The following is a 24,924-nucleotide window of genomic DNA, read 5'->3' on the forward strand; positions in this document are numbered from 1 at the left end:
ACAACAAAACCCCCAAATCCACTGCAGCACCCCGAGTCTGAATAAGGTCATTAGAAGAGACCCGGAAGTGTCTCCATGGTAACTCATCCACAAACGGGCGGGACTAAATAATGGACTAGTAAGGCTGAGATGAGTGACATCTCAGTGTTATACTGCAGCGTAACACACACACCAGCAGAACAACACTTTTACTCACACACACGAGCGCGCGCACGCACACACACGCACATACACACACATATATATATAAGCATTTCAGCAGCATTTGGGTCTAATCAACTATATTTCTTCCATTTATCTCTCATCGAATCGGCATATCATAACAATAACACAATAAAAGCATCAATCCCGGACCATTCATCAGGATCCGCGCCTTCATAATAAAAGCCTCACATTTGTACAAAAGCCGCCACAAACGCGCACATCTCGTCGATGCCCTGCTGAGTTGTTATGGCTAAAGCTGCAACTTCACAATTCGGGATAAAAAATTAAAATCAGATTGATTTGTATAAAAGATCAAACGCTGCAGTTACCTCAGTTTGTGCGGTTCATCGCCCCGCTGCGCTGTAGTCCCGGAGCCGCAGGAGAGCGCCGTTATTCTGCATGGAACTTGGCTGCTGACTGGTTTTTACTATTATAACCTCCCAAATGTGAAGTCAGTGTCCCTGCTCGGATTCATCACAAACGTACACGGACCTGAGAGGGAACTTCACATCAACGCCGATTTCTGTTTGGCTAATGAAGATGAGAGACCGGGGAGCCTCATCCCTCTCACCCGCTACAAAGCTGGATGCTGCCGGTCACAGCAGATGTCTCCGCCCCATCAATACTCGCAGTGTATTGGAGGAAATAGCAGATTGGATATTTTTATTGATATAGCTATGAATTACTAGATCATCAATTATTCCGTATGATTTGTTTAAATTGTTCGTCTTTTGATAGTTTTGTGTGCTATGAATTGTTATTTTATTGTCAAAACATTCCAAAATCTCCCAGAAGTTATGCAAATCAAAATGTTAAGTATCCAACTCTGCTCATATCGCTATATTTTGTTATTATCTCTTCCGTCTCATTTCGCTAGATTCAGCACGTTTATTGTTATAACGTTGACAATGTGGTCGAGTCAAGTTAGCATAGTACAAACTAAATGTGTTGTAAATATGTTTCAAAATAAAACTCTGAATCGGAAAGGATGAAAGTTTTCCGTTTGCTGTGATTATACACGCAATTTAGAGAGGACATTTAAACTAAGATGTCACAGGTTGAATTACATATAAATCTAATAGAGTTGAGTTTAATATAGATGTTTGTTTATAAATAAGTGCTGAGTTGATTTGGTTTCTTTTTCAATTCTCGAGATCTTGGACATCCCTAAGTGTTTTCTGATGTGTGTTATGTAAGATAATGTGCAGTATTTATGACCATTTTCAGTTAAGCTGCATTCCAGTCATCATTTCAATGCAACAATAGTTTACATCATTTTATCTCTTATTACTTGTTGCAATTGTCTCTTTACCTATTATCCTTGCAATGATAACATGACGTGCAATCGGCAAGGTATCTGCTTGTGTTGTATCAACGGTGTTGGTTATCATAAGTTTTCATATTTCACTAGTCATTTAACTCCTTTAACACTAATAAACTAGTAAATGAACTGCACTCCTCTGGACAAACACGTCAGAAACTTGTTGAAAGAGTCTCTTTATTTTCTTTTAGTTTAAACCATCTTCTTTTGTGTCTCTCCGTTTGAAGTTGCTCCTTAATCTAAGTAGTTGGTCTCGCTATGTTTGTCTCCCGGTTTTGCTTGAAAGTCCATTTTGGACACATTTTCCAGGTGAGATGTGACGTTTTCCAAGTTTTGATAGGTGAAAGGAGCGCGCGCTGAAGCCACGCCCCCTCAGTGACGCAGGCGCATTAGCTAACTCTCGTGCTGAACGAGACCAGTGAGCGTGAATCTCTTTGCACACACGTGAAAGTCAGTTTGCTGGACTATGGAAGGACTGGAAGTCACGTGAAGAGGGTCTACACACATGTGACAGGCCCGCGCCCCATGCCCCCGCTACATCCATGTACTAAGAGGCTACGCAATCACAGGGGAAGCTCAGCTGGCCGTTCTGCCTGTATGTGCAGCTCCGCAACTTTGGCGATGTCGACAATAAAAATGACTGGAAACATACAGAAATAACACAGATCAGATCAGCTGCTTTCATTGGAGTATGACCTGACCGCACATCCCTACTGTGTGGATCGATAAATAACTAGAAATCAGTCAAAACCAAAATGTAGCTGCAATTTAAAAACGTAGTGCTTTTATTTTGAGGACAACCGGAAGCTTAATTATTTTTATTATTGCTTGCTTGATGTCACGGCATCTTCAACAGACCAATCGGAATTAACGCTGGACTCCTGTTTTGAGTGTACTCGCTTAGAAACCTAGGGTAGCCGCAACGGGCGGTTTTCAGTACGGCAACTCAAAATGAGAACTCACACCCGGTGTCAACACTCGCCGCATGACCCGAGACTAAAAACGAGCGCACACAACGTTAACCCATTCCATGTATTTGACAGCAAGTGAAAGGGACAGTGAGTACAAACCTGTTAGCAAACATCCGCCAGCCATCTACACACGAGCATTGTTAACTGGTGTTTATACGTCACTTGTTATGTTACTGCGGCGCAGGTGAGCTCAGGTAGGTGAAGCGAACGCTCCTTTCATTTACACTGAATGTCTGAATGTCATGATTACCATGCTAACGGTGCACATTAGCATTTCCCAATTGCTGTTGGGTTAAACTGAACATGTGCGAGGAAAGTCTCACTTTTTTATATATGTGAGGGGGGGGGACTCGTTTATTTACTAGTTTATGGACCCAGCGACGAGTTTGTGACCACATTTAGTGTGTATGAGGCTAGCTCGATTCACACAGAAGTCGAGTCAGGTGAGTATGCAGTCCATTTGATGTGACAGAGGCTCAATCTAACTGCGCCTGCTGATGAAAAGCAACAATTAAGTTAAGGATACAATACAACACCCGTAAGGTAAGAAAGTATCACAGTGAAATAAGAACTGATACAAATAGCGACTGTATCAATCATAGTCGTTATGTGTTTGCTTTAAATACATGGCTATCAACTAAAATAGAGCGAACAGGTGATGTCACATGTTGTTACAGTCGCACATTAAACGTAAGTAAGACATGGAAGAACATGTCAGGTTGCTTGAAAGGCTGACAAACCACCTTTGACTCTGAAAGCTATAAACACACACACGCACACACATTCACTGTAGTGTCACTCTGTATTGATACCTCTTCATTGTAAATGTGTCATGGGGTGTAAATCTAACAAAAAGCTTTACATTTTTGATTTAAAAACACACCAAATAACCATGTCAAACATACGGCCGGACTGTTTGAGTCCACAGCTACTTAAGTACACAGGTGATGTCATTAAACTAACAAAGGTACAACACCGATGTCATCCAAACCAACCAAAATTACCTAATTTATAAGCATAGTCTCTTCATCTCATCTCAGATGCATGGAACGTTGAAGCTTTACGTGTATGTTTCTGTTCCCTTCTCTGTCAGATATTAGAACGTTGGCTAATGTTTGAAGGCCGATGTAGACCGAGTGATCCCCTGTCATCAACCACTGCGACACACCCATGTGTATCATTTTCTTCAAGTTTGACCCACGGCCTGCCTCCAAAAATGCCTACAGGTAGGAAGAACACACTGTCAATCTCACAGAACACACACAGAGAGGGAGGGGGAGATTCAGTTGTTAGGTAAATAAGAGAGTAGTGTTTGGTTGAGTGTTTGTTATTATAGAAAATGTGGCTCCTCCGCATTTTGAAGCTGTGTGTGGACGGTGGGTGTGCTGGTGTAAGAGCGCAGCCCTGTGAGCAGTGGATGTGACTTAGAGGCGTGATGTCAGACCCGGCTTACTGTAATCCCTGTGAGCTGCAGAGCCCGGGCCTCTACCTGCCCACCGCCCACCTCTGTGCTCCCCTCTGGGAGTGTGAGGCGGCCTCACAGCAACAGATCGCAGCGCAGGTGTGTTCCCCGGCACCGGCTCAGACTCAGAACCAGAGGAGAGGTCAGGACGACGCTGACCAGACACTGCTACAGCGGCTGATGTGTAAAGGACTGGAGGACGGTTATTAGACGTTACAATTAGAAATCTGTATTTATCATTGAACTGACTGAACTTGATTATTTCATATCAAACACTTCCAATTCAATGGCTGCCAAGCATGTGCTAACATTTCACCTTGGTAAACTGTGTGCTAACCTCCTGTTTGTAGAGCTCAACAGGTTTGGCAATAGTTGATCTTCAGATATGTCATAAGTAGATATAAAGGGGTTGGGTGGAATATTGTAATGTTTGCTGCCCTGTACATGGGAGATTAATCTTAAATCTGCACCTTTTTGTTTACCGTTAAACACCATCCTGCACGTTTGATCGGTTTCAATCTACAGGATGAAATATGTTGCTATTTCTGTTTGAATCTTGTGATAAGATGTTCCAATGTTGGCCTTCATTGCCTCTGAAGCAAGAAGGGAAGTGAAGTTTGTAAAGAAAATAGATTTAGCTAGGCTTTAGCATAATTACTACATAAGGTAGTGCTGTTTGGGAAGCCACTAGAGACGTGTAGCTGTTTGTGTGGCGTGCAGAGCTTGTGTGTGTGTGTGTGTGTGTGTGTGTGTGTGTGTGTGTGTGTGTGTGTGTGTGTGTGTGTGTGTGTGTGTGTGTGTGTGTGTGTGTGTGTGTGTGTGTGTGTGTGTGTGTGTGTGTGTGTGTGTGTGTGTGTGTGTGTGTGTGTGTGTGTGTGTGTGTGTGTGTGTGTGTGTGCAAGCATAAATATTTGTCCTCTAAATAAGCCTCGTCTCTCCTTCAGGCTGATTCTGGCTGCAAACAGAGATGAGCTCTACAACAGGCCGTCTAAGGCGGCAGACTTCTGGGGGAGCAACAATGACATCCTCAGCGGTGAGTTGTGAGGATGCAGAGGCTCATGGTGCGAGGCTGTATGGCTCTCACACCACTACAGAAGAGCAGAAGAAAGGAAGTCTGGACTATGTCAGGTTGTGTGTGGACTTAGTCTTTTCTGTTCATATCAAACATTAATATGCCACGGACATCAGAAACACCTGTTTGATCCGTTTGGGCGTAAGTGAGTAAAATGTGGCAGAGCTTCACTAAGGCTGCACACCAAACTCAGCATGGCCCTCAGTAATTAAAGGCAAAACTGTCTCCTCCGCCTCAGAATCCATTTTTCTTCCTTGCCACTACAGTATCCCCCCCCGACCCACAGTAAACTATATTTAATTGACTGATGTCTGATGCACAATACAGCCAAGCAGGAAATCAATCATCCCTCTTTCCTGCCGAAGGAGGAAAGGCAGCGATAGCCGGGCCGTTCATCCGTCTCCTCTCCCCTCTGTAATAGAGGGGTCAGGGCCTCGGCAGCGCCCACCTTAATTGATGGGGGCTTTTATGCGATGTGACAGGAATAAATGGCCGCGCCTTATCTGCGGGAGCCCTGAAGGAGACGCAGCGTGACGATAGAGGAAGTGAGCCCGAGCCGTCCGGCGGCCCGTGTCCCTCTGCCCCCAGGAGAATTAGATCCTGCTCCTCTCGCGGTCGGCGCCGGTGTAAGAGGAGCCGGCCTTATCGATCACCAGGAAGTGCAGTAGACTTGGAAGTCCCTGGCGTCCTGTAAAGGGGAAAAGGGGGAAGGGAGGCGGGAGGAAAACACGGATTCATACACGGACTGAATACACAGTAGGAGTGTTATACGTTTACATTCCCTCACAATTCAATTTATTGTTGTCTTTAGCTTTGCATTTACATCTTATGTATTGGAACCAGGCTGCCGATTAAATGTAGGTTGTTACAGTAATCTGTTATCAACCATCATCAATGATCATCACCAAATGCTCCAAATCAACAATTATGTAAAAAAAAATAAAAGAATAAATGTAATGCCTCCGCCAAGTGTGATCTCCTGGTAGAGGCAGCTTTGATTCATGCACTGCCGCTCTGCATTCAGGTCTGGACTTGGAATTTGGTAAGGAGGGAGGATCGTGGCTCGGGATCAGCAAGAGGGGCAAGCTGGCCGCCATCACAAACTACCTGGAAGGGCGGCCCAACCCTGACGCACACGGGCGAGGTGAGACCACGAGAACAAGGAGCGCAGTTAGACCTGTGAGGAACATAGCACAAGTCCTCTGCAATGGATTCATTACTGTCGCTCCTGTGTGGAGTCACTGCGTCGGTCCGCCTCCAGGGCAGTGGCGCTGACGTGTTGGAAACAGCTACGCGCCATTGGCTTTGATCATTTGTTAGCCCATCGCAGCTCATCTTTACCAGAGCAAAGAAAGGCCTGATACTGTGTAGAAAAGGCTCCACATTACTGTAAGGTTAGGATAGCTTATCAATAACAGTTTGGGCTGAAGAATTCTCAAAATATTTGCTAAAAAAATCACTCAAAACCTTAAATTCTTACAACTAGCAGGTCTTGGCAGTGCACTTTTAGTTATAATCCTTAATCTGACATCTTCAGACACTCTCTGCGTGTGAACTGTCAGTGTACACGCTGCCTTGTAGAGTCCTGACAGCTTTATGAACGTGTCGACGGGCTTCGTTTCTCCTCCGCTGCTTCCCCAGCTGTGTGTTGCAGATGTTCTAATCCCTGGGGGAGGCACCTCTTTGTGTTGTGGTAGTTTTCTAAATTGTTTACTTCTCTTCAAGGCCGATTTCAGAGCATTTGATACTGTCAGCACAGATACGCATAAAGCCTGATGAAGTAATTGACTTCTGACAATACAAATGTGCTGAGTTGTTTTATTTAGTTGTCTCTCTGTGTTGCTGGCGTTTTGCAGGATCTCTGGTGTCTAACTACCTGATGGACAGAGATGTGGACAGCTACTCCTACCTGAAGAAGGTGTCGACAGAGAGCCACCTGTTCAACGGCTTCAACCTCATCACGGCGGAGTTCAAGTGAGTGAAAGGTGTGGTGGAATCATCACCACTGAATGCTCGCCACCTTCCCCACCACCGCACAAAACTAGGATAAATGGTGAAAAGCTTTACCTTAATATTTCCTCAAGTACTTCTAGAGGCAGTGCCGTTCATGGAAGGTCATTTCTCTGGGTAAAGAGAGTAACTACCCTGTCCCTTCCTTATGCCCAGTGCCACAGTGCCACTCAGTGGACAGTTAGGGTTATGGTTTGGGAACCTGGACCGTCTCCTAAATCATCTATCTGTAAATTTGGTTTCTGCCGTTTGTCAAAATTTTAATTTTTTTTAGACCCATCAAAAGCCTTTAAAATCACAAATCCAGCCCCAGGTTTGCTCGGGCTTAAGTGGTGAAAAATATCAAAATTCAAATGTTTCCAGCGTTAGAAAGACCTCAGCAGGCTCAGCTTTGGATCCTTCAATGAGCCAAAGCCATCAGGGAACGCAAATGGCCTTAAGTCCAGGAGCCACAGAGGTTTGGACGTCTGCCTGCGCTGCTCAATAAACCTGCAGCCGCACACTCGCCAGACGGCAACGTCACAACGGAAACTGGGCTTGTTTTTCATCCTAGTAACACTCGTCTGTGCCTCGGCTCTGAGGGCGTCCGCGCTCAGACAGACAGAGAGAACACGCTGTGACACAACGCCCGCCTACGTTTGTGTAACAATCCCCATTGTCACCTGCATGTTTGTTTTCCCGCAGTAATGTGATCGCCAAGCCAGAGGAAACCAGGCGAGTGGCTTATTCCCCAATCAATCACTACATCTGGCCGACGGAGAGCAGCTTCACATTCCAATCAGAGCCTTTCTCATTGGTTTGTAACCAGAGATGCGCTTTATGATGTAGCAGCAGCGGGGAAACGAGATGTGTTCTTCATCTTCCTCCTCACAGAGCTAGTGATCTCCCTCATTCAGATGCATGCCAGAGCAACAGTGTACACACTCTCACAGCCCGGGGAGCTGGCAGTGAAAGGTTTCAGTCTGGAACCTGATTTATGCACCGCTGCATTTTAATTGCACCACTTGTTGAAGCAGCATCACCTTGATTAATAATCGATGACCCTGTTGAGTTTTACATCCAAGCACTTTGGTTCGCGGCAACGGGCGCTTTTTTCCCAGAGCACGGCAGCCGGCTAAAGCCAGATATAATTAGATTTTTATCTCAGATGTGCGGCGCCTCGACGCTCTCGCGGCTCCGTCTCCAACGCTTCGTCTGATTCGTCTGTAGCTTTGGATTTTGATCAGGCTTCATGTGACTCTGGTGTTAAAGTCAGTGCCCAGGGATTATGGGTTTTAATGAATACAGTATCTCCTCTCATGTCTGCGTGCATGAAACGCCCCGCTTCATGCAAATTCACTCCACCAGAATGCGGCTGTTTTATGAAAACGAGTGTAAAGTGTTGCTCAGTCTTTAGCCACCCGTTGCGTTTGTTTTTGGTTGAAGCTTGTTTGGGCTGAGAAACAGAAGCAGCTGCTCATCAGACTTGGAAATTCCAGGGTTCATGTCAGTGCTGCACTAACTCCTGTGATTTTTAATATGAAGCAGCTATCTCTCTTATTTTCCATCTCCGACGTGGTTTATCTGGGATCCTCTTTTGGAGTTGGACTGGATATAACTGGTTGAACTGGTCTCCGGTCTTAAATAGTTGAACCAGGTCGAGCCAAAACAAGTTTGGTCACCTGTCCACCGGGTTCGCCGCATGATACAGCACTTTGTGAAGACGGAGCCACGCCCACTGAACTTTGGCAGCCAGTTGTAGAAAAACAGCGAGTGAGAAATATCAGAGAAGTTCAGATGAGACTTCTGTTCGGCTTGATTCAGACATTCTGTGTGTTCAATCTTTAAGACACAAAATCCAATCAATAATGTTTTGGGACAAACGTCCTTGGTGGAGGTATGCACGTCTCCTTACAGATGCTGGCACATCGCAGCACATCACTTGTATTGATTAGCACGTTTAATGGTAATATTCCTTACCACAAACGATTCACAGTTATTGTTTAAAAGCGGCACAAACATGAGACACTTCTGAAGCTTCTCTGAGGCTCCGTCTGCAGTCGGAGCTCTTCTGCCCGCTCGGTCAGTCAGACAGGGGCAGCTGGGGCGGCCTCCCAGCCAGCACGCTGATAACCTCCATGGCAGAGATCTGAGAAAGCCGGCGGCAGCTCTCGTTCCTCTGCGCCCAGTGTGGCGCTGACCTCCTGCTGTTCCCTCCTCTCTGCCCAAACAAACCCACAGCACACCTGACGTGACCATCAATGTTCTCAGCGCCGCCAAATAACCACAAACAAAGCCAAACCTAGAGCTGCAGATCACCCACCTGCTGCCAAACACAAGCTTTTTGATGCACGTCCGAAGCAAACTCTACATGTAGATGCCAGGGCCTTCATCTGATCTGGATGCTGTTTTTAAGGATGCATTCTCCCCTCAGCTTACAGCCCTACTGCTCCTACTGAGCGCTTACTCCATGCGCTACAGTGCACTCCTGAGATGTGGTAATGGCGTCACTGTCCAGCATCGTCACATGGACAAGTTTATGGACACGGTGGACAAATTCATTCATGAGACACTGCGCTTCTTGAAGAAGGTGTGTTGTCTTTGGCCAGCCAATTCTAGCCAAACAGTAAGGATGTCGGACTGAAAGGAGATCCTGTCGCAGAGAACGTCACAGATAAATCTAAATTGGTAACACAGAGGTTTTGTGTTTGTAGGATGAATCTGTGTTCATTTCACCCATTTTGTTCCTTTTGTACCGCCTCAGTACCGCCTCAGGTAAATGAATGAGGCGATACTTCTTCGTCTTTATTCCTCCATGTATTTGGATCCTCTGTTATCAGGTTTGTCGGTCTGTTTTTACTGCAACTCTTCGTCCTGGTTTTTGTTTTATATCGGCGCCGCTTCACGGTTTGCGCTGTGATCAGCCGATCTGACGGGGGGGGTGAAAAAATTCAGATGTATGAAAGGGGGCCCTGCGGGAAAAGTTTGGGAACCACGGGTACATTCCCATTTGAATTGTGTCCACAAATGTTTCAGCTTTCTTCATTTCCATTTCCCTGATTGGCAAAGAAAGCCAAGAATGGTGGAGGCAGTGGCTCAGTGGGTAGTGCTTCCGCTTGGGAACCGGAGGGTCGCCGGTTCGAGCCCCTGCCGAGGTGCCCCTGAGCAAGGCACCGAACCCTCAATTGCTCCCCCCTCTGCGAAGGGTGATAATGTAATGTAAGCCGCTTTGGATAAAAGTGCCAAATGATCGTAATGTAATGTAATGGTGCACTATTAGTACTCAGTTTCACTCCCTAGCGTCCTTTAAAAGCTAAAAATAGTTTATGAATCGTCCCTGTCGGCTCGTGGAACATTGAGCTGTGCCGTGTTTTCATTCCAGGACCATGACCCTGACATGGCCCGCACAATCAGCCATGACGCTTTGTCTAATTTTCCATCTTACTGTGTCCCATGTAGAGCCAAACAAGACGTGGTGTGTTACTATGGGAACAGAGGGAGCCCGGAGCCCATCCGTCTGAAACCAGGTCTGTGTGTTAACATGGTTGCTGTAGAAACGATTCATCTCTCATTTACCTTTTCTGGCTCAGCTTGTGAATGTCATTGCTGTGTTGATTTTGGCGCCTGGTCAGTTGATTCATTAAAACGCCGTGTCCAAAGGTCACTAGCGGCGTACATGCACGCACACGGCCACTCGCGACTGTTCCCATGCTTCCCTGTACGTTTCAGCAGGTATTTACGGCTTGAGCAATTCGCTGCTGGACACGCCGTGGAGGAAGATGCAGCAGGGCAAGAGGCAGTTCACCAGCGTCGTCAACAACCAGGCGCTGTCCTGCGACGGCCTGGTGCAGGAGCTGCTCAACGTCCTCAACAACGAGGAGCTGTGAGTGGCACAAAGCAGCAGATACATTCACTCCAATGGCTCACTGCTAGACTGAAGCGCAGAAGGCTTTCATCTGCAACAAACAGCCCTAGATCATCTCAGTGATGTAGTCTTAACTGCTCGTCATCTGTGGTTATGTGACTTTCAATAAAATGTGAACATAAACATCCTCATTGTCCAAATTTACAATGTCACTTCACAAATCACCCTGTAGTGTCTGGAGATCACGTTTCAGCCCCAGAATCTACAAATCTGAAGCCGCCGCCTGACATGGAGCATTTTTTTGCTTTGTTTCACAGGAATGCCCCTGACCTGGACCAGGAGAGGCACGGCGAAGGTTACACCAAGTCCATGCTTCGGGCGCTTTCAGCAGTGTGTGTGCGCACTCCTCATTACGGCACAAGGTCAGTATCTAGCCTCGTTTCTTTTCATTAGGTTGCAATAATCATTTATTAATGGAAGAAATCTATGAACTCTTGTTGAAAAGAGTCAAACTTGACCGCGTACCATCAACATGTGACTCCAGCATTACAGTCTCTCATCATTCTGTTCTGGTTTGTGCCCCCCCCCCCCCCGTCTCCAGGACCAATACCGTCATCCTGATCGACGCGGCAGGGAACGTGACCTTCACGGAGCGCACCATGCTCAACTGCGACACCAGCAAGTGGAACACCAGCTCGTTCCAGTTCAAATTACAGGCGTGAAGACAAAGATGGAGGAAACCAACTCGGTGCCTTTGTTTTTTTACACATCATCCTTCCTTCTTCCCGTCGCTCCCTCTCCCGTCGGGGTTTTTCCAGGGAGAGAAAGATGGAATTGCACTTCTTCTCAGTTAGAAGTCCTGACTCTTTAGGTGAGATCTGTCCTCAAAGTGTGTGACGACAGCAGCTTTACCTGAAGCACGACAACATGATGTGATAATTCTTATTATTTCTTTATTCGCTGGATATTGTGTGCTAATTTAAGAATGCCAAATATTCAGACTGGCATAAACATCAGGGTTGAGCGACTGTAATCTATTACAGGCGGCTAGTGACCAGAGAGCTGGATCAAGCAACAAGTTCATTCTGACTCCATCATTAATCATCAAATCTCATTTCTACTTGTGATTGTTGGATTTTTACCTCTGAAACACATCATGTGGAAATAAACATGGACTCTGAAGTCTTTTGAAACTGCTTGCCAATAAATTAAGAAACACCTTCCCACTGTGCTCAGATTGGTTTTGTCTACGCCTTCAATCTGTGTTTCCAGTTTCAGAATCTGGCATGAAGAAAAGCACTTGAGACACCAAAACATGTTCATAACCTCTTAACAAGTAACTCACCAATGTCCAACATGTGAGCAAAGGTGTGTGACTGTGCAGAAGCAATTGAGGTCACATGTCAGGTAAGGTCCAAGGTTCAACTGATTTCACTCACTGTCCTCCTTGATCTTCTAAAGATTCCTGCTACACTGCAAAGATGGTTCAGGGATGATTTGAGGAACATGACAGTTCAAGGTGTTTATCCCTAGATCTCAATCCAGTTGAGCATTGGGATGTGCTGCGTAAACGACTCCCAGGACTCCCAGGATCTGCTGCTCACGTCCTGGTGCATAGGACACCTTCAGAGCTCTGGTGGAGTCCATGCCTCCACGGGTCAGAGATGTTTGGCGGCACTAAATCTAATCAGGATATGAATTGATTATCAGTGATGAGTGATATTATTATTAGTATCTTTATTCAGGTTGAAGTTTGAAGTCACATGACACTACTTTGGGTTTTTGACACAACTTGGAACACTGAGGAAGCGTTCACCTCTCTAGGGTCTAGAATAGAACCACGGGTTGGAAACCAATGTGGCGAAAGGGTGTTCTGTGAATGAAGCCCTTGTGATCGTAAAAATCTCTACAAAATGAACATAAACATAAGCTTTGTGTTTGAGCAGTGACATTTTTATATCATCATTCCCTGTTTGTGTGACAAGCTGACGGGTTTCTAATTTGTTTCCCGTTAGCACCATCTAGTGGACACAATGTATCAGTGTTTTTCCAAGACATGCAGTCATACAAGTATAACAGTGAAATGCTTTTTCTGGCCGTGTTTGTCCTACTTTTACATCCCCTTTGTTCCACAGGTTAGACTGGTTGCAAAGTAATACAGGTTTTGTTTTAGTTTTTTTGCTTTGTTTTGAATTGTGTTTCTGAAGTTGGGATCAGATCACAGACTTCAGGACTAACGAGGGGCAATGTGCAGCTCTGAGCACACTCTGCCAGTGTTTCCTCTCCACATGAACCTGGGAAGAGTGTGTGTATGTGTCCGTGAGTGGACGCGGACGTGGACATGGACATTTGCTAATTTTGTGGCCCGTTACCACCATCTAGCGGACACTGTATTGTAGTAAGTGGAGGTTGATGGCAGTGTAAGTGTTTTTCCAAGACATGCAGTCATACAAGTATAACAACGGTGAAATGCTTTTTCTGGTAGTTCTTAACTGTGCTTCGTACAACAGTTAAGTCTCAAAGGTACATGCTATTAACTTAAAACTCCTCCTGAGTCGCTCAGTCTGTGTCACTTCTTTGACCTCAGCAGTCTGAACAGTTTGTGTCCTGGGGTCTTTCCTGATGCTGAGAGCCCTGGCTTTGAATCTTCTGGTGTATAAGTCCTGCAAGGATGGAAGGGGGGAACTGATGGTGCACTCGGCCAAGCACACCACCCGCTGCAGGGCTTTCTGGTCCTGTACTGTGCATTTTCCAAACTATGCGATGATGCTTCTCGTCAGGATGCTCCCTTGACTGCCGAGTAGAATGACTTCAGGATGGTTGCTGACATCCTGAATTTTCTGAGTTGCCTGAGATGGTACAGGCCTTGGCCACTATGGAGTTTAAGTGTGTGGGACTGGTTGAGGTCTTCTGTGAAGGCAAAGGTTCTTGGCGCTCCTCACCCTCTCCACCAGGGTCCGGCTGATCTTAAGAGCGGTACAGCTTGAGGAGGACAGGATGTGGGAGACTATGGTGTTGAAAGCTGAGGTGTAGTCAATAAACAGCAGTCTCACATAGTTTCCTCAGATTTCCCTTGTCTAGGTGGCTCAGTGTCTTGCACAGAATCTGAGCAAAGGCATCTGTGGTGGATCTGTTGGGTCGGTAGGCAAACTGCAGTGGGTCAAGGGAAGAGGAGGATGTGGAGCAGATGTGGACTTTGATGAGACTTTCAAAGCATTTCTGTGATTTGTGATACTTTGCAGAGATCTGTTTTCATTTTGACATGAAAGAGCCTCAGAGCCAAATGAAACAACTGTGACACACTGAAAAACACTAAAAATGTGAAAACCTCCAAGGCGGTTGACTACTTTTTATAGGCACTGTGCCGTCAACATTAGCTATATATGGCTTATGTATAGAACTCTTACCACAATTTTCCTTCCTAAATTCTTTCCTTATGTCGCCCTTTTCTTCCCCAAACTGGAGATTAAACATTTTCATCAGACAGCAGAGCCTCCTCTTCTTCACAGTGAGTCCTTTACCTTTGGGTACTGCAGAATTGATACAGTTAATGTTGTCTGAAATGCAAATGTAGGTACTAGAGGCTCTCTGTGTGGAGACCATGAGACACAGACCAAGAGTCAGAGGTCAGAGGTCAGAGGTCTCTAACTTATGTACATCATACTTTACTTTACATACTGTGTGTGTGTGTGTGTGTGTGTGTGTGTGTGTGTGTGTGTGTGTGTGTGTGTGTGTGTGTGTGTGTAAGCTCTGACCACCAGAGGGCAGCAGTCTCTCCTGTCCCCCGTGTTTCCATGAGGAGTGCAGACTCTATGAGGGAGCCTCATAACTTCAGAGATGGAACCAAATCAGCAGATCAAATGTTAAAAGTTTATTTTAAAGATCTATCATGTCTAACTTTGCTTTGTATCACACCTGTAACGTCATGTCTGTATCACACATCTCTCTTTCTTGCATGTTTCTTCTCTCCATCTGTCCTTGTCTGCTTGTCTGTCACCTGCAGTAAGTCTGCTTGTCTGCTTCCTTCTCTCCGTGTCTGTCACTTAACATATCAGCGCCATCTGGTGGACGCTCCGAGCCAAAGTCATTCACAGTGCTGCAGAACAAGTGCGTTCAGTTTGATCATGGGTGGGCCCAGCACGGATGTCGCTTGTTGAGGTGACAATATATCAGGACCAAAAGTGTGTGCCCTTAGCATTTTCAACGTTTCTCACATTAGTAATTGTATTTGGAGTTATATTTTTCACTTGGCACTTCACAATCATAGTTAACTAAAAAACCTTGTTGAAATTATTTTCTTTCTTTCTTCAGTTCTTCAACTTAATTCTATCTTTTTTTAAGTTACTGATTCAGCTTACAAACACAACTTCAGTGTATTAAAAGTCATACTAAATTATTATTTTTTGCCTGTTCCAACACTTCATTAAAACTATATAAAACCTAAATGTATAAAGCTCAAGTCAACAATGTGCATAATTGTATAAACATGTCTCCAAATGTAGTCTGACGTATTTGGGATCTTTGTCTGGGTGAACTGCATTGACACTACTGATGGTTGAGGCTTTAGTTTAAAAAGTGAATCCGTCAAGGAAAGGCCTTGTAATTGTTTTTTCGAAAGCCTAATGTCATTAAAAAGTTGATTCATCGAATTTGAAAAATGCAATGTTTGTGCCTGTGATGAATTTAGCATTTATTTTTGTAATCATAGATCAAAACAAACTAACTCTGATTTTTCCTTGTCCACTGACATCACAAACACTGGCGTAATAAATCATCTTAATGTTAGTTGTTTTTCTCACAAGTCACAGTGGGAATCACATTATAATTAGTCTAATTTGTTTGGTCTATAGTAATGTATTCTTCCTTGTTAAAGGTCCGTAGTGGAGATGTTGAACAGAGAGCTGTATCAAGTAACATGTTAATTCTGACTCAATAATTATTTATCAAATCTAATTTCTACCTGTTATTGTTGGATTGTTATCTCTGAAATGCATCCATGTGGAAATGAACGTGAACTCAGTTACACAAAGTTGAGTGACATACGATGGTTCTTATTAACCAATGGGCGGACTACTTTACGCTCTAAATGTTCTGCATGTTTTCATTGACCTGAGAGAACCATAACAAGAGTAAAATCAACAATCCTCTAAATCTAATCAGTAGATGAATTCATTATCTGACATCAGTCTCCTTATTCATGTTGAAGTTTGAAGTCACATGACACTTCTTTGGGTTTGTGTCACAGCTTAGAACACTGAGGAAGCATTTACCTCTCTAGGGTCTAGAACCACAGGTTGGGAACCACTGTGGCAAGAATTTATTTTGTGAATGAAGCCCTTGTGATCATATTAATAAACATAAACATAAGCTTTGTGTTTGATCAGTGACATTTTCCCATCATTCCCTGTTTGTGTGACAAGCTGACGGGTTTCTCATTTGTTGCCCCGTTAGCACCATCTAGTGGACATAATGTATCAGTGTTTTTCCTAGACACGCAGTCATACAAGTATAACAGTGAAATGCTTTTTCTGGTCGTGTTTGTCCTACTTTTACATTCCCTTTGTTTCACAGATTAGACTGGTTGCAAAGTTATGCAGGTCTTTCTTCTTTTTTTGCTTTAAATGTTTTACTCTTGTTTCTGACGCCGGGATCAGATCACAGACTTCAGGACTAACGAGGGGCAATGAGTAAATCTGAGCACACGGCCAGTGTTTCCTCTCCACATGAACCTGGGAAGAGTGTGTGTATGCGTGTGTGAGTGGACGTGGACCAGGATGTGAAGGGGAGCAGGTGAGGATCCTTTCAGAGACGTTTGGGAAACATTTTGATAGAACTGTGTCATTCTCTGAGGCTTTGTCTATGCTCATTTCTTACGCCTCTCTGTGATGGAAATATCCATCACTGGGAGTTTTGTAACGATTCTGTGTGACTTTTCAAATAACATGATGACATAATGATCAGCACGTAGCACAGCAGCTGTGATTGATTAGAACAGTGATTCTTAAACTAGGGGTCGCGACCCCAAACGGGGTCGCCAAAAACTTCTGTGGGGTCGCCAAATGATTTGTTTCTTCAGTCGGAAATTAGCTGTTATAACGCCTGGTGAAACAACGAAAAATAAAATGTCAATACAATGAAAATCTGCCTTTTTCTAATTCCTACACGCTGTTAAGAGGAGGGAGAGAGAGAGAGAAAAAGTTATCCAGCTTTAAATGGCTCTGGTTTCGTATCGTTTATTGGTCCTCTGATAGAAACAATGTAACTATCTGCGCCCACAACTCAAACTCAACTTCTTGCCATCTACCTCCAGTTGTGCACCTACTCCTCCGCGATCCTCAGATGGGACAAGTCTGGCCGGCGGTGAGAATAAAAAAGAACCACCAACCAGGCGCCGCCGATACCAGAAAGAATTTCTTAAATATGGATTCACGTGCCAGGTAAAACATGAGTTCTACCACCCACAGTGTGTTATTTGCGGCAATTCTGGCAAATGAAAGTTTAAAACTTACAAAAATGAGACGACATCTCGAAAGCCGACATCCCGATGATGCTCAAAAACCCATGGCATTCTTTTTACGAAAAGAAGCTGCGCTGCATGGGCAAAAGACTGTTGTGCAAAGGCAAGCTACTGTGCCCACCAAAGCCTTGGCAGCGTCGTATCAAGTGGCCCACCTTGTAGCCAAAGCACAAAAGCCACACACAATTGCTGAAAGCCTCATCCTTCCTGCAGCAATTGCGATGACCACCGCAATGCATGGTGAAAAGATTACAGATGTTGTTTGCCTCAAAAACTTTGGATGAATTTGCGCAGGAATACCTCGGGTTGTCCAAGGCTGCCATGGACATTCTCACGCCTTTTGGATCGACCTATTTGTGCGAGAAGACATTTTCGTCCCTGGCCTATATAAAAAATAAATACAGATGTCGGCTCAGCAGCATGGAAGAAAATCTCCGTGCTGCTGTGAGCAGCATCGATCCTAGAATTGACCTGCTATGTTCGCGGAAGCAGGCCCATCCTTCTCATTAACATGGCCTATGTGTGTTATTAAAGGAAGTGAGATCGTTCTAATCATAAATACACACTGTCTCTCTGTTGTCACTCTTGGCTCCCATTTTAGATCTGGACTGGTTCTGATGATTTGTTCATTTGTTTAATTGCTTTGTTTGTTCCGGTTCTTGTTCGTGTTAATACATTGTTGCAGCCCAGGCTATGGGTTTGCAGTAGGTTTTGGGAAAGTGGGGTCGCCAAACCTCTCCAGTTTTTTTTGTGGGGTTGTCAGACAAAAAGTTTAAGAACCACTGGATTAGAAGATGCAGGAAGTGTTTGAACAGAACAGGTTGTTCTTTATACTGTATATAGGTCTTATAGGCTTTGAAAGCTGAGGTGAAAGCCGTGCGTTCTATTTAATATTAGTAATTATTGTGTGTAATATTTGTGGTACTTTGCAAAGATTTGTTTTAACATTGCGTGGGTGTGTGCACGCGCGCGTGAGTGTGTGTGTGTGAAGGTGTGATACTGCAATGAATCAGTTTAAGGAGGCAGAGGATGGAATCCCTCCCTCTAAAAGCTCTCTGTGTGGAGACCATGAGAGACAGACCAAGGGTCTGAGGTCATTTCTACCCGTCCATCACTTCTCCATGTCATGTATTCATACTCACAGCTCTGTGTGTGTGTGTGTGTGTGTGTGTGTGTGTGTGTGTGTGTGTGTGTCAGCTCTGACCACCAGGGGGCAGTCTCTCTTGTCCCCAGTTATGTGTCCATGAGGAGTGCAGACTCTATGATAGAGTTATTATAATCACATAAGTGTTAGAGAAATAATCATGTCTAAGTTTGCTTTCACTCCACTCATAGCGTCCTCACCAGTGATGGAACTTTTGTTCCACTGTGTCTTTCTATATTTGGTTCGGTTTATTTCTGGTTGCTTGGGTATTTCCCGGATCAGAACAAAGGAGATGGTGATGGGCATCAGCCAATAGTGTTGCTTGTCTGTGACACACAGTGTTGCACGTGTAACATTGTGTGTGTGTGTGTAAAACACAGTGTCACGCCTGACTTGACTTGACTAGCTTTCATTGGAACTGGTCTGAGACAAACAAATCAGAACAAGTCAGAAGTGCAAAGGTTAAAACAAAAGTAATTTAAACATAATGTGGGAACTGTTATATCACAGATCAAAACAACAACAACTATCTGTGTGTGTGTATGCGTGTGTGTGTGTGTGTTGAAGCTCTGACAACCAGAGGACAGTCTCATCTGTTCCCAGTTGTATTTCCATGAGGAGTGCAGACTCTATGATGTAGCCTCATAAATTCAGAGATGGAACCATAACAGCAGATCAAAGACCCAGAGGTGTTTCCATGAAGTCCAATCGACCAAATGATTTGACTTCTACTCCCATAAGAAGTATTCTCAGACAAAGCATGACATTATAAATATCATACGGTAGTATCTTATGCAGGAACAAATGTGTTGAGCATGTGAGCAGTAATAAATACTCCTGTGCTGTTCTGTGCTCAGCTTCAAGCAAAGACAAAGCAGCAGATTCTCAACATGGATTCACAACGAGGGGCGGCTGCTCCGAAACATCGGGAAAACCCTCTTAACACAGAAGTTCACTCTGAACTGGGCTGAAGGCAAAGCCAGCCAGCACATCCAGCTCACATTTCCATTCACCTTCAGAGAGCTGAATGTGCTGAGAGGGCAAAGGTTCAGCTTGGTGGAGCCTCTTTATAAGTTATTTACTGAAACCAAAGAAGCAAGAATTTGCAGCTTTGAAGACTTCCAAGTCGTCTTCATCCTTGACGGTCTGAATGAGTGTCGACTTCCTCTGAACTTTCACAACCGTGAGATTTTGGGTTAGGGTTAGGGTTAGGAGGGAAGGAAGAGATTCAGAGATGAGGAGCAGGCCAGCAGCATCATCTCCCACATCAAGACCTCACGAAGCCTCCACATCATGTGCCACATTTCAGTCTTCTGCTGGATCATTGCTACAGTTCTGGAGGACGTGATGAAGCCCAGAGAGGGAAGAGAGCTGCCCCACACCCTGACTGAGATGTACAACTACTTCCTGCTGGTTCAGACACAACCAAAGAACATTAAGTATGATGGGAGCAGGAGCAGAGACAGATCCACTCTGGAGTAACAAGAGCAGGGAGATGATTGTGTCTCTGGGAAAACTGGCTTTTGATCAGCTGCAGAAAGGAAACCTGATCTTCTATGAATCAGACCTGACTGAGTGTGGCATCAACATCACAGCAGCCTCAGTGTACTCAGGAGTGTTCACACAGGTCTTTAAAGAAGAGAAGGGACTGTACCAGGACAAGGTGTTCTGCTTCGTCCATCTGAGCGTCCAGGAGTTTCTGGCTGCTCTTTATTTCCATCTGACACTCATCACCTCTATAGTCAATCTGCTGTCCGAAGATCAACCAACATCCATTTGGTCTAAACTATCAAGAGATAAACCTAAACTAAGACGTCTCCACCAGAGTGCTGTGGACAAGGCCTTACAGAGTCCAAATGGACACCTGGACTTGTTTCTTCGTTTCCTCTTAGGCCTTTCACTGCAGACCAATCAGACTCTCTTTCAGGGCCTCCTGAGTCAAACAGGAAATAGCTCAAAGACCAATCAGAAAACAGTCCAGTTCATCAAGGAGAAGATCAGTGAGAATCTCTCAGTAGAGAGAGGCATCAATCTTTTCCACTGTCTGAATGAGCTGAAGGATCTTTCTCTTCCAACAGTACCTGAGATCAGGAAGCATCTCCACAGACAAACTGTCTCCTGCTCAGTGGTCTGCTCTGGCCTTCATCTTACTGTCATCAGAGGAAGATCTGGATGTCACTTGAGGAAATACTCTGCTTCAGAGGAGGCTCTTCTTAGGCTGCTGCCAGAGGTCAAAGTCTCAAAGAAAGCTCTGTGAGTGTGTAGGTCACTGACAATCTGTGATATCTCATTTTATCCTTTTACCTTTTGTTATGGGTGAGTGTGTGTGTACTTTCACCAGTACCTAAAATGTTCAGAAGGTGGCAGTGATGGGATTTCATAGTTCTATAGTCTTGTGAGAGTCCATTAGTTCCATCATCTTGCTGTGTGGTCATTAAATTATCTGTGTCTGTAGTTATTGTGATTCTCTGTGAAAACAGTCTTAATTCAATACCATTCTTCATCGAAACAGTATTTATTTGCTTATTTCACATATACATTAAAACTTATAGAAATGTGACACCTAAAAACCACAGGTCTTCTCTCTTCTCTCATTAATGTTAATTCGTCTGCAGACTGGATAGCTGTAATCTGTCAGAGAGAAGCTGCAAAGCTCTGTCCTCAGTCCTCAGCTCTCAGTCCTCCAGTCTGAGAGATCTGGACCTGAGTCACAATGACCTGCAGGATTCAGGACTGTCTGCTGAACTGGAGAGCCCACACTGAAATCTAGAAACTCTCTCAAAAATGTCAATACATTGTCAAAACCACATTCACTCACACTCTGTATGCTGGGTTTGAGTTGTGATTTGGTTTCTTTGTGTCTCTGTCTCTGACAGAGTCACACAAAAGTTTGTTAATGTCATGGGGATTTTTCATCTCATGGTAAATAGAAAATGAAAGTTGATATTTGTCTTTCATGTTGTTTATTACTATAAAGGAAGAAGAGTTCAACAGAGGGTAACAGACACAAGATACAGGCAGACAATCTAACTTATGTGCAAAGATCAAGGGGAAGAGAGTCAGGTAGGGAGTGATGGAATGGAATGTGTATCTGAAGGAGGTGGTTAGTGATAACATTCATAGCAGGGGACATCTGTGTGAGAACATTTGGATATACAAGGTTAGTGCTTCATAAATGTCATATCTGTGTGAGATAAAGTGTGAGTACTCAGTGCTGTAATTTCCCATTACATTCCTCCCTTTTTGTCATTTAAGACAACTAAGTATATACAATAGTGATACAAAGTTAAAAAATATCACTGGAGAAAAGCAAAATCATGTTTTTGCGGGCATAGACACCCTTGAGTGGAGCAAGCATGAGAGGAGCAGCCTGAGACTCAATCCACACTGTGAGATCAACACAATCATCATCATGGAAGAGAATCACAATAATGAAAGCTGTGAGAAGCAGAAAAAGAATGCGGCTAGAAGATGTTGACTTTGGTGTTCTGTGTTCCATTGTAGATCTCTTGTTGGTGACACAGAAACTCTTCCTGCACGCCACTTGTTGGAGGAGGGAGCTATTTCACCCCTAACTCTTGTTGGAGCTGTAGCAAGCTACCATTGGGCGAGGACGCTATTTCAGCTCTGAGTTCTCCTCCAAGATAGATTATAATACAAAGGTCCAAAGACAGCCACTTCTTAGGCCATTTGCTTTTCACAGAATCATAGCTCACTGCTGCTGAGCCACATAACAACTTCAGGTTGACCTTCACCTTGAGAAAAATGAATATTCAGGAAGTGAGATTTTTCTACATGTGACGCAATACCTGCTAAAGAACCATTTTGCCTCCGTCTGATTGTGACAATTTCATCATAACAATTACAAATATCTTAAAAATCTTAATTGCACTTATTTCTTAATCTCTGGAAAACAATATGAATGATGATATTTTGCTTTGTCATGTTTTCTCTTCTTATCTTTTCATCTGAGAACAGTCTCATGTATTTGGTTCCATTAACAATTGGAAATACACCCTTCTTTGTTGAGATTTCCAATGTAATATTTGTTTTAAATAAGAATAACTGTTTATGTCTGGCTCACAGTTTATCATTCATTGTGAGGTCACAGTCGTGTGCCAATCATCTGTACTAATTATGCAAAGAGAAATGCATTAGAAAATAAAACATTCTTTAGTGCATTATTGTACTGAACATGCAGAGAACCAGAGCTGAATATGATCTCATACGGGCCAGCAGATGGCAGTGTCACGCAATTTTTAACAACAGCAAAGGCAGCCAGGTTGTGACTTTGAGATATTACAGGCTACTTTTACTGGGTTGCAGTACAGTATGCACAGTAATTACATGTTGATATATTCAGATGAATGTGTGTATTGAAGGTATACACCCTCTGGCATTTGGTCGGTCAGAAAAACTACGTTACAAAGCAAGTTGAGTAAATATGTTGACCCTCTGCACAGATACCTGCAGTGTATCAGTGCACATATGTACTCAGTACTTTCAAAAATCTCAAATTTGATCTAAAGCGAAGGGCGTATATTTGGGCTTCTATGATGACGGTTTTATCTCTACCAGTAGATTCATATATAATTAATTATAGAGTCCAAACCTTTGAGAATCTTGAGACTTAATATATTATATATAATAGAATATTATATACATGTAATATTCTGAAAAAACATGAAATGCAGTTCTTTAAAGAACAAATGCATGTAAATATGAATAAAGCTCACATGAACACTTTCAAAAAACAAGTGATCATTGATTTACATGTGTTGCAACTTATCTGTGTGTAGAAAAAACAAAAACATGAATAAATTAGATTTATTCACTCTTGATTTTAAAAGACTTTTGGTAAAGTTTAAGTTACCAGAGTTTACATCAGACCCCCACATCACTATGTGTGCCCCTGTAAGGCTCTCTAAGTGCTTTCAGCTATGTTTCAATAACTAAAGTCTGACTGGTCTTACTTGACCTTAACTTTACTGTTTCACTTCTCCCTCTTTTGTTTATCTAATAATTTATCTGTTCTTTTTTTTCTCTGGGCTCCTCTTATATTTTCCTTTTTTAAAAGGCTTCCTCTTCCATCTGTTTGGTTAATCCTATATAAATAAATTATCTGAAACTGACTTCAAAATCTCAGGCCTCAGTTGTGCCAGAGGCGGAGCCAGGTGTTGCTGAAAAGTTGAGCTGATCATGGGTTCTCATTAAGAGAAGGGCGGTCCCTCCCTGCGACTTCACTGCGGATGCCTACACTCCCCAAGGAAGGGGGGAGGGAGGGAGACGGAGGGGGGGACGGGGGCGTTTTCTACAGCTTTGCCTTAAAATAGTACACAAAAATAAGCGCAATATATGGAGATCGATACTGGGTTGCATTAGCTCTGCTGTTTCCTTCACGGTGGAGAGGAGGGACGGGAACCAGCTGCTATACACACACATACACATACACACACGCACGCACGCACATGCCACGCCCTCATGACCTCCGTGGACAGGGTACCATCCACCCAGAGTGGCTGCGGGTGTCCCATGGGAGCAGGGGAATGCCGGAGAGGACGAGCGGCACACGATAGGCCATTGTTTGCTTTAGCAGTCACTGATTCCGCCCCCTCCTCCCTGACACACACACGGGCTACTGACCGCCTCAGCGGGTTAAATTGATTAGAAAGACGTTTGTGGTTTGACTAATCCCCCCCATCACCCCCCCCCCCCCCCTCCTCCTCCACACCCCCCTCACCAAATTACAAAGCCACACATTTAGATATGGCTCCTCTTCATCATAACACACCTGTTTGTGAGGAAGCAGAGATCTCTGCCACTCACTCACTTGTAACGCCACACGGAATATGATCAGTGCCTCAATCAAACTGTTCATTATGACGCGTATGATGATAAAGAATTAACTTACACACTTCAAATAAGAAATGAAGAAAGTGTTCAAAGCTCAGCCACACTCTGTTACTCTCTCTCTCTCTCTCTCTCTCTCTCTCTCTCTCTCTCTTTATAGTCCATCTCCCCATTAAACATATCTGTGTCTGTATATACATGTTGTATAGTATGTACACATTATAACGGTCTCCTGCAGTAGTTCGCTATTCAGCTCTATAGGTGAATGAATGGATACAATTAAAATGGTTGAGATTGACACAAGCCCAAATAAATAACTAAATTAATTCATTAATAAATCTACAGTACATGTGTCCGTACCCCTTTAAAAAAACTAAACTTCAAAATGAAATGGAGGTGTTCATTATTTAAGCCTCTTTGATTGTCGCATGATGACGTTTCTGCAGCGCGATTCATGCATCTGTCCTGCCTGTTCCATGGCGCATAAATAAAGTTAAAGCCGCATTTGGTGTTTGGTGTTGTCTTTTTA

At 44.0% G+C, this 24,924-nt stretch overlaps 1 protein-coding gene across 2 annotated transcripts; it reads left to right on the top strand.

Annotated features, from left to right (window-relative positions):
* The first annotated feature begins 2,518 nt into the window (after nt 1-2,518).
* On the top strand, nt 2,519-12,107 carry tango2 (transport and golgi organization 2 homolog (Drosophila)). 2 transcript variants are annotated; one of them, XM_076151007.1, is made up of 9 exons: nt 2,519-2,690; nt 3,590-3,722; nt 4,903-4,991; nt 6,055-6,174; nt 6,887-7,004; nt 10,479-10,546; nt 10,749-10,902; nt 11,202-11,306; nt 11,486-12,107. In XM_076151007.1, exons 2-9 carry the CDS (start codon nt 3,667-3,669, stop codon nt 11,604-11,606), a joined length of 831 nt encoding a protein of 276 aa, XP_076007122.1. In that variant the 5' UTR covers nt 2,519-2,690; nt 3,590-3,666; the 3' UTR covers nt 11,607-12,107. The 2 variants fall into 2 exon arrangements, with proteins under 2 accessions (XP_076007122.1, XP_076007123.1); XM_076151008.1 differs by having other exon boundaries at nt 10,752-10,902.
* The last annotated feature ends 12,817 nt before the right edge of the window (nt 12,108-24,924 follow it).

The sequence above is a fragment of the Genypterus blacodes genome, unplaced genomic scaffold (assembly GCF_046128005.1).
Source record: "Genypterus blacodes isolate CSIRO-AG114 ecotype Tasmania unplaced genomic scaffold, CSIRO-AGI_Gbla_v1 ptg000053l_1, whole genome shotgun sequence".
Lineage (NCBI taxonomy): Eukaryota > Metazoa > Chordata > Actinopteri > Ophidiiformes > Ophidiidae > Genypterus > Genypterus blacodes.

Bases quoted from the DNA above. Each gene is read 5' to 3' on its own strand.
- tango2 (XM_076151007.1), top strand. From the start codon at position 3,667: ATGTGTATCATTTTCTTCAAGTTTGACCCACGGCCTGCCTCCAAAAAT. The intron at 4,992-6,054 runs GTGAGTTGTGAG...CTCTGCATTCAG, and splicing joins CAACAATGACATCCTCAGCG to GTCTGGACTTGGAATTTGGT. The intron at 6,175-6,886 runs GTGAGACCACGA...GGCGTTTTGCAG, and splicing joins CCCTGACGCACACGGGCGAG to GATCTCTGGTGTCTAACTAC.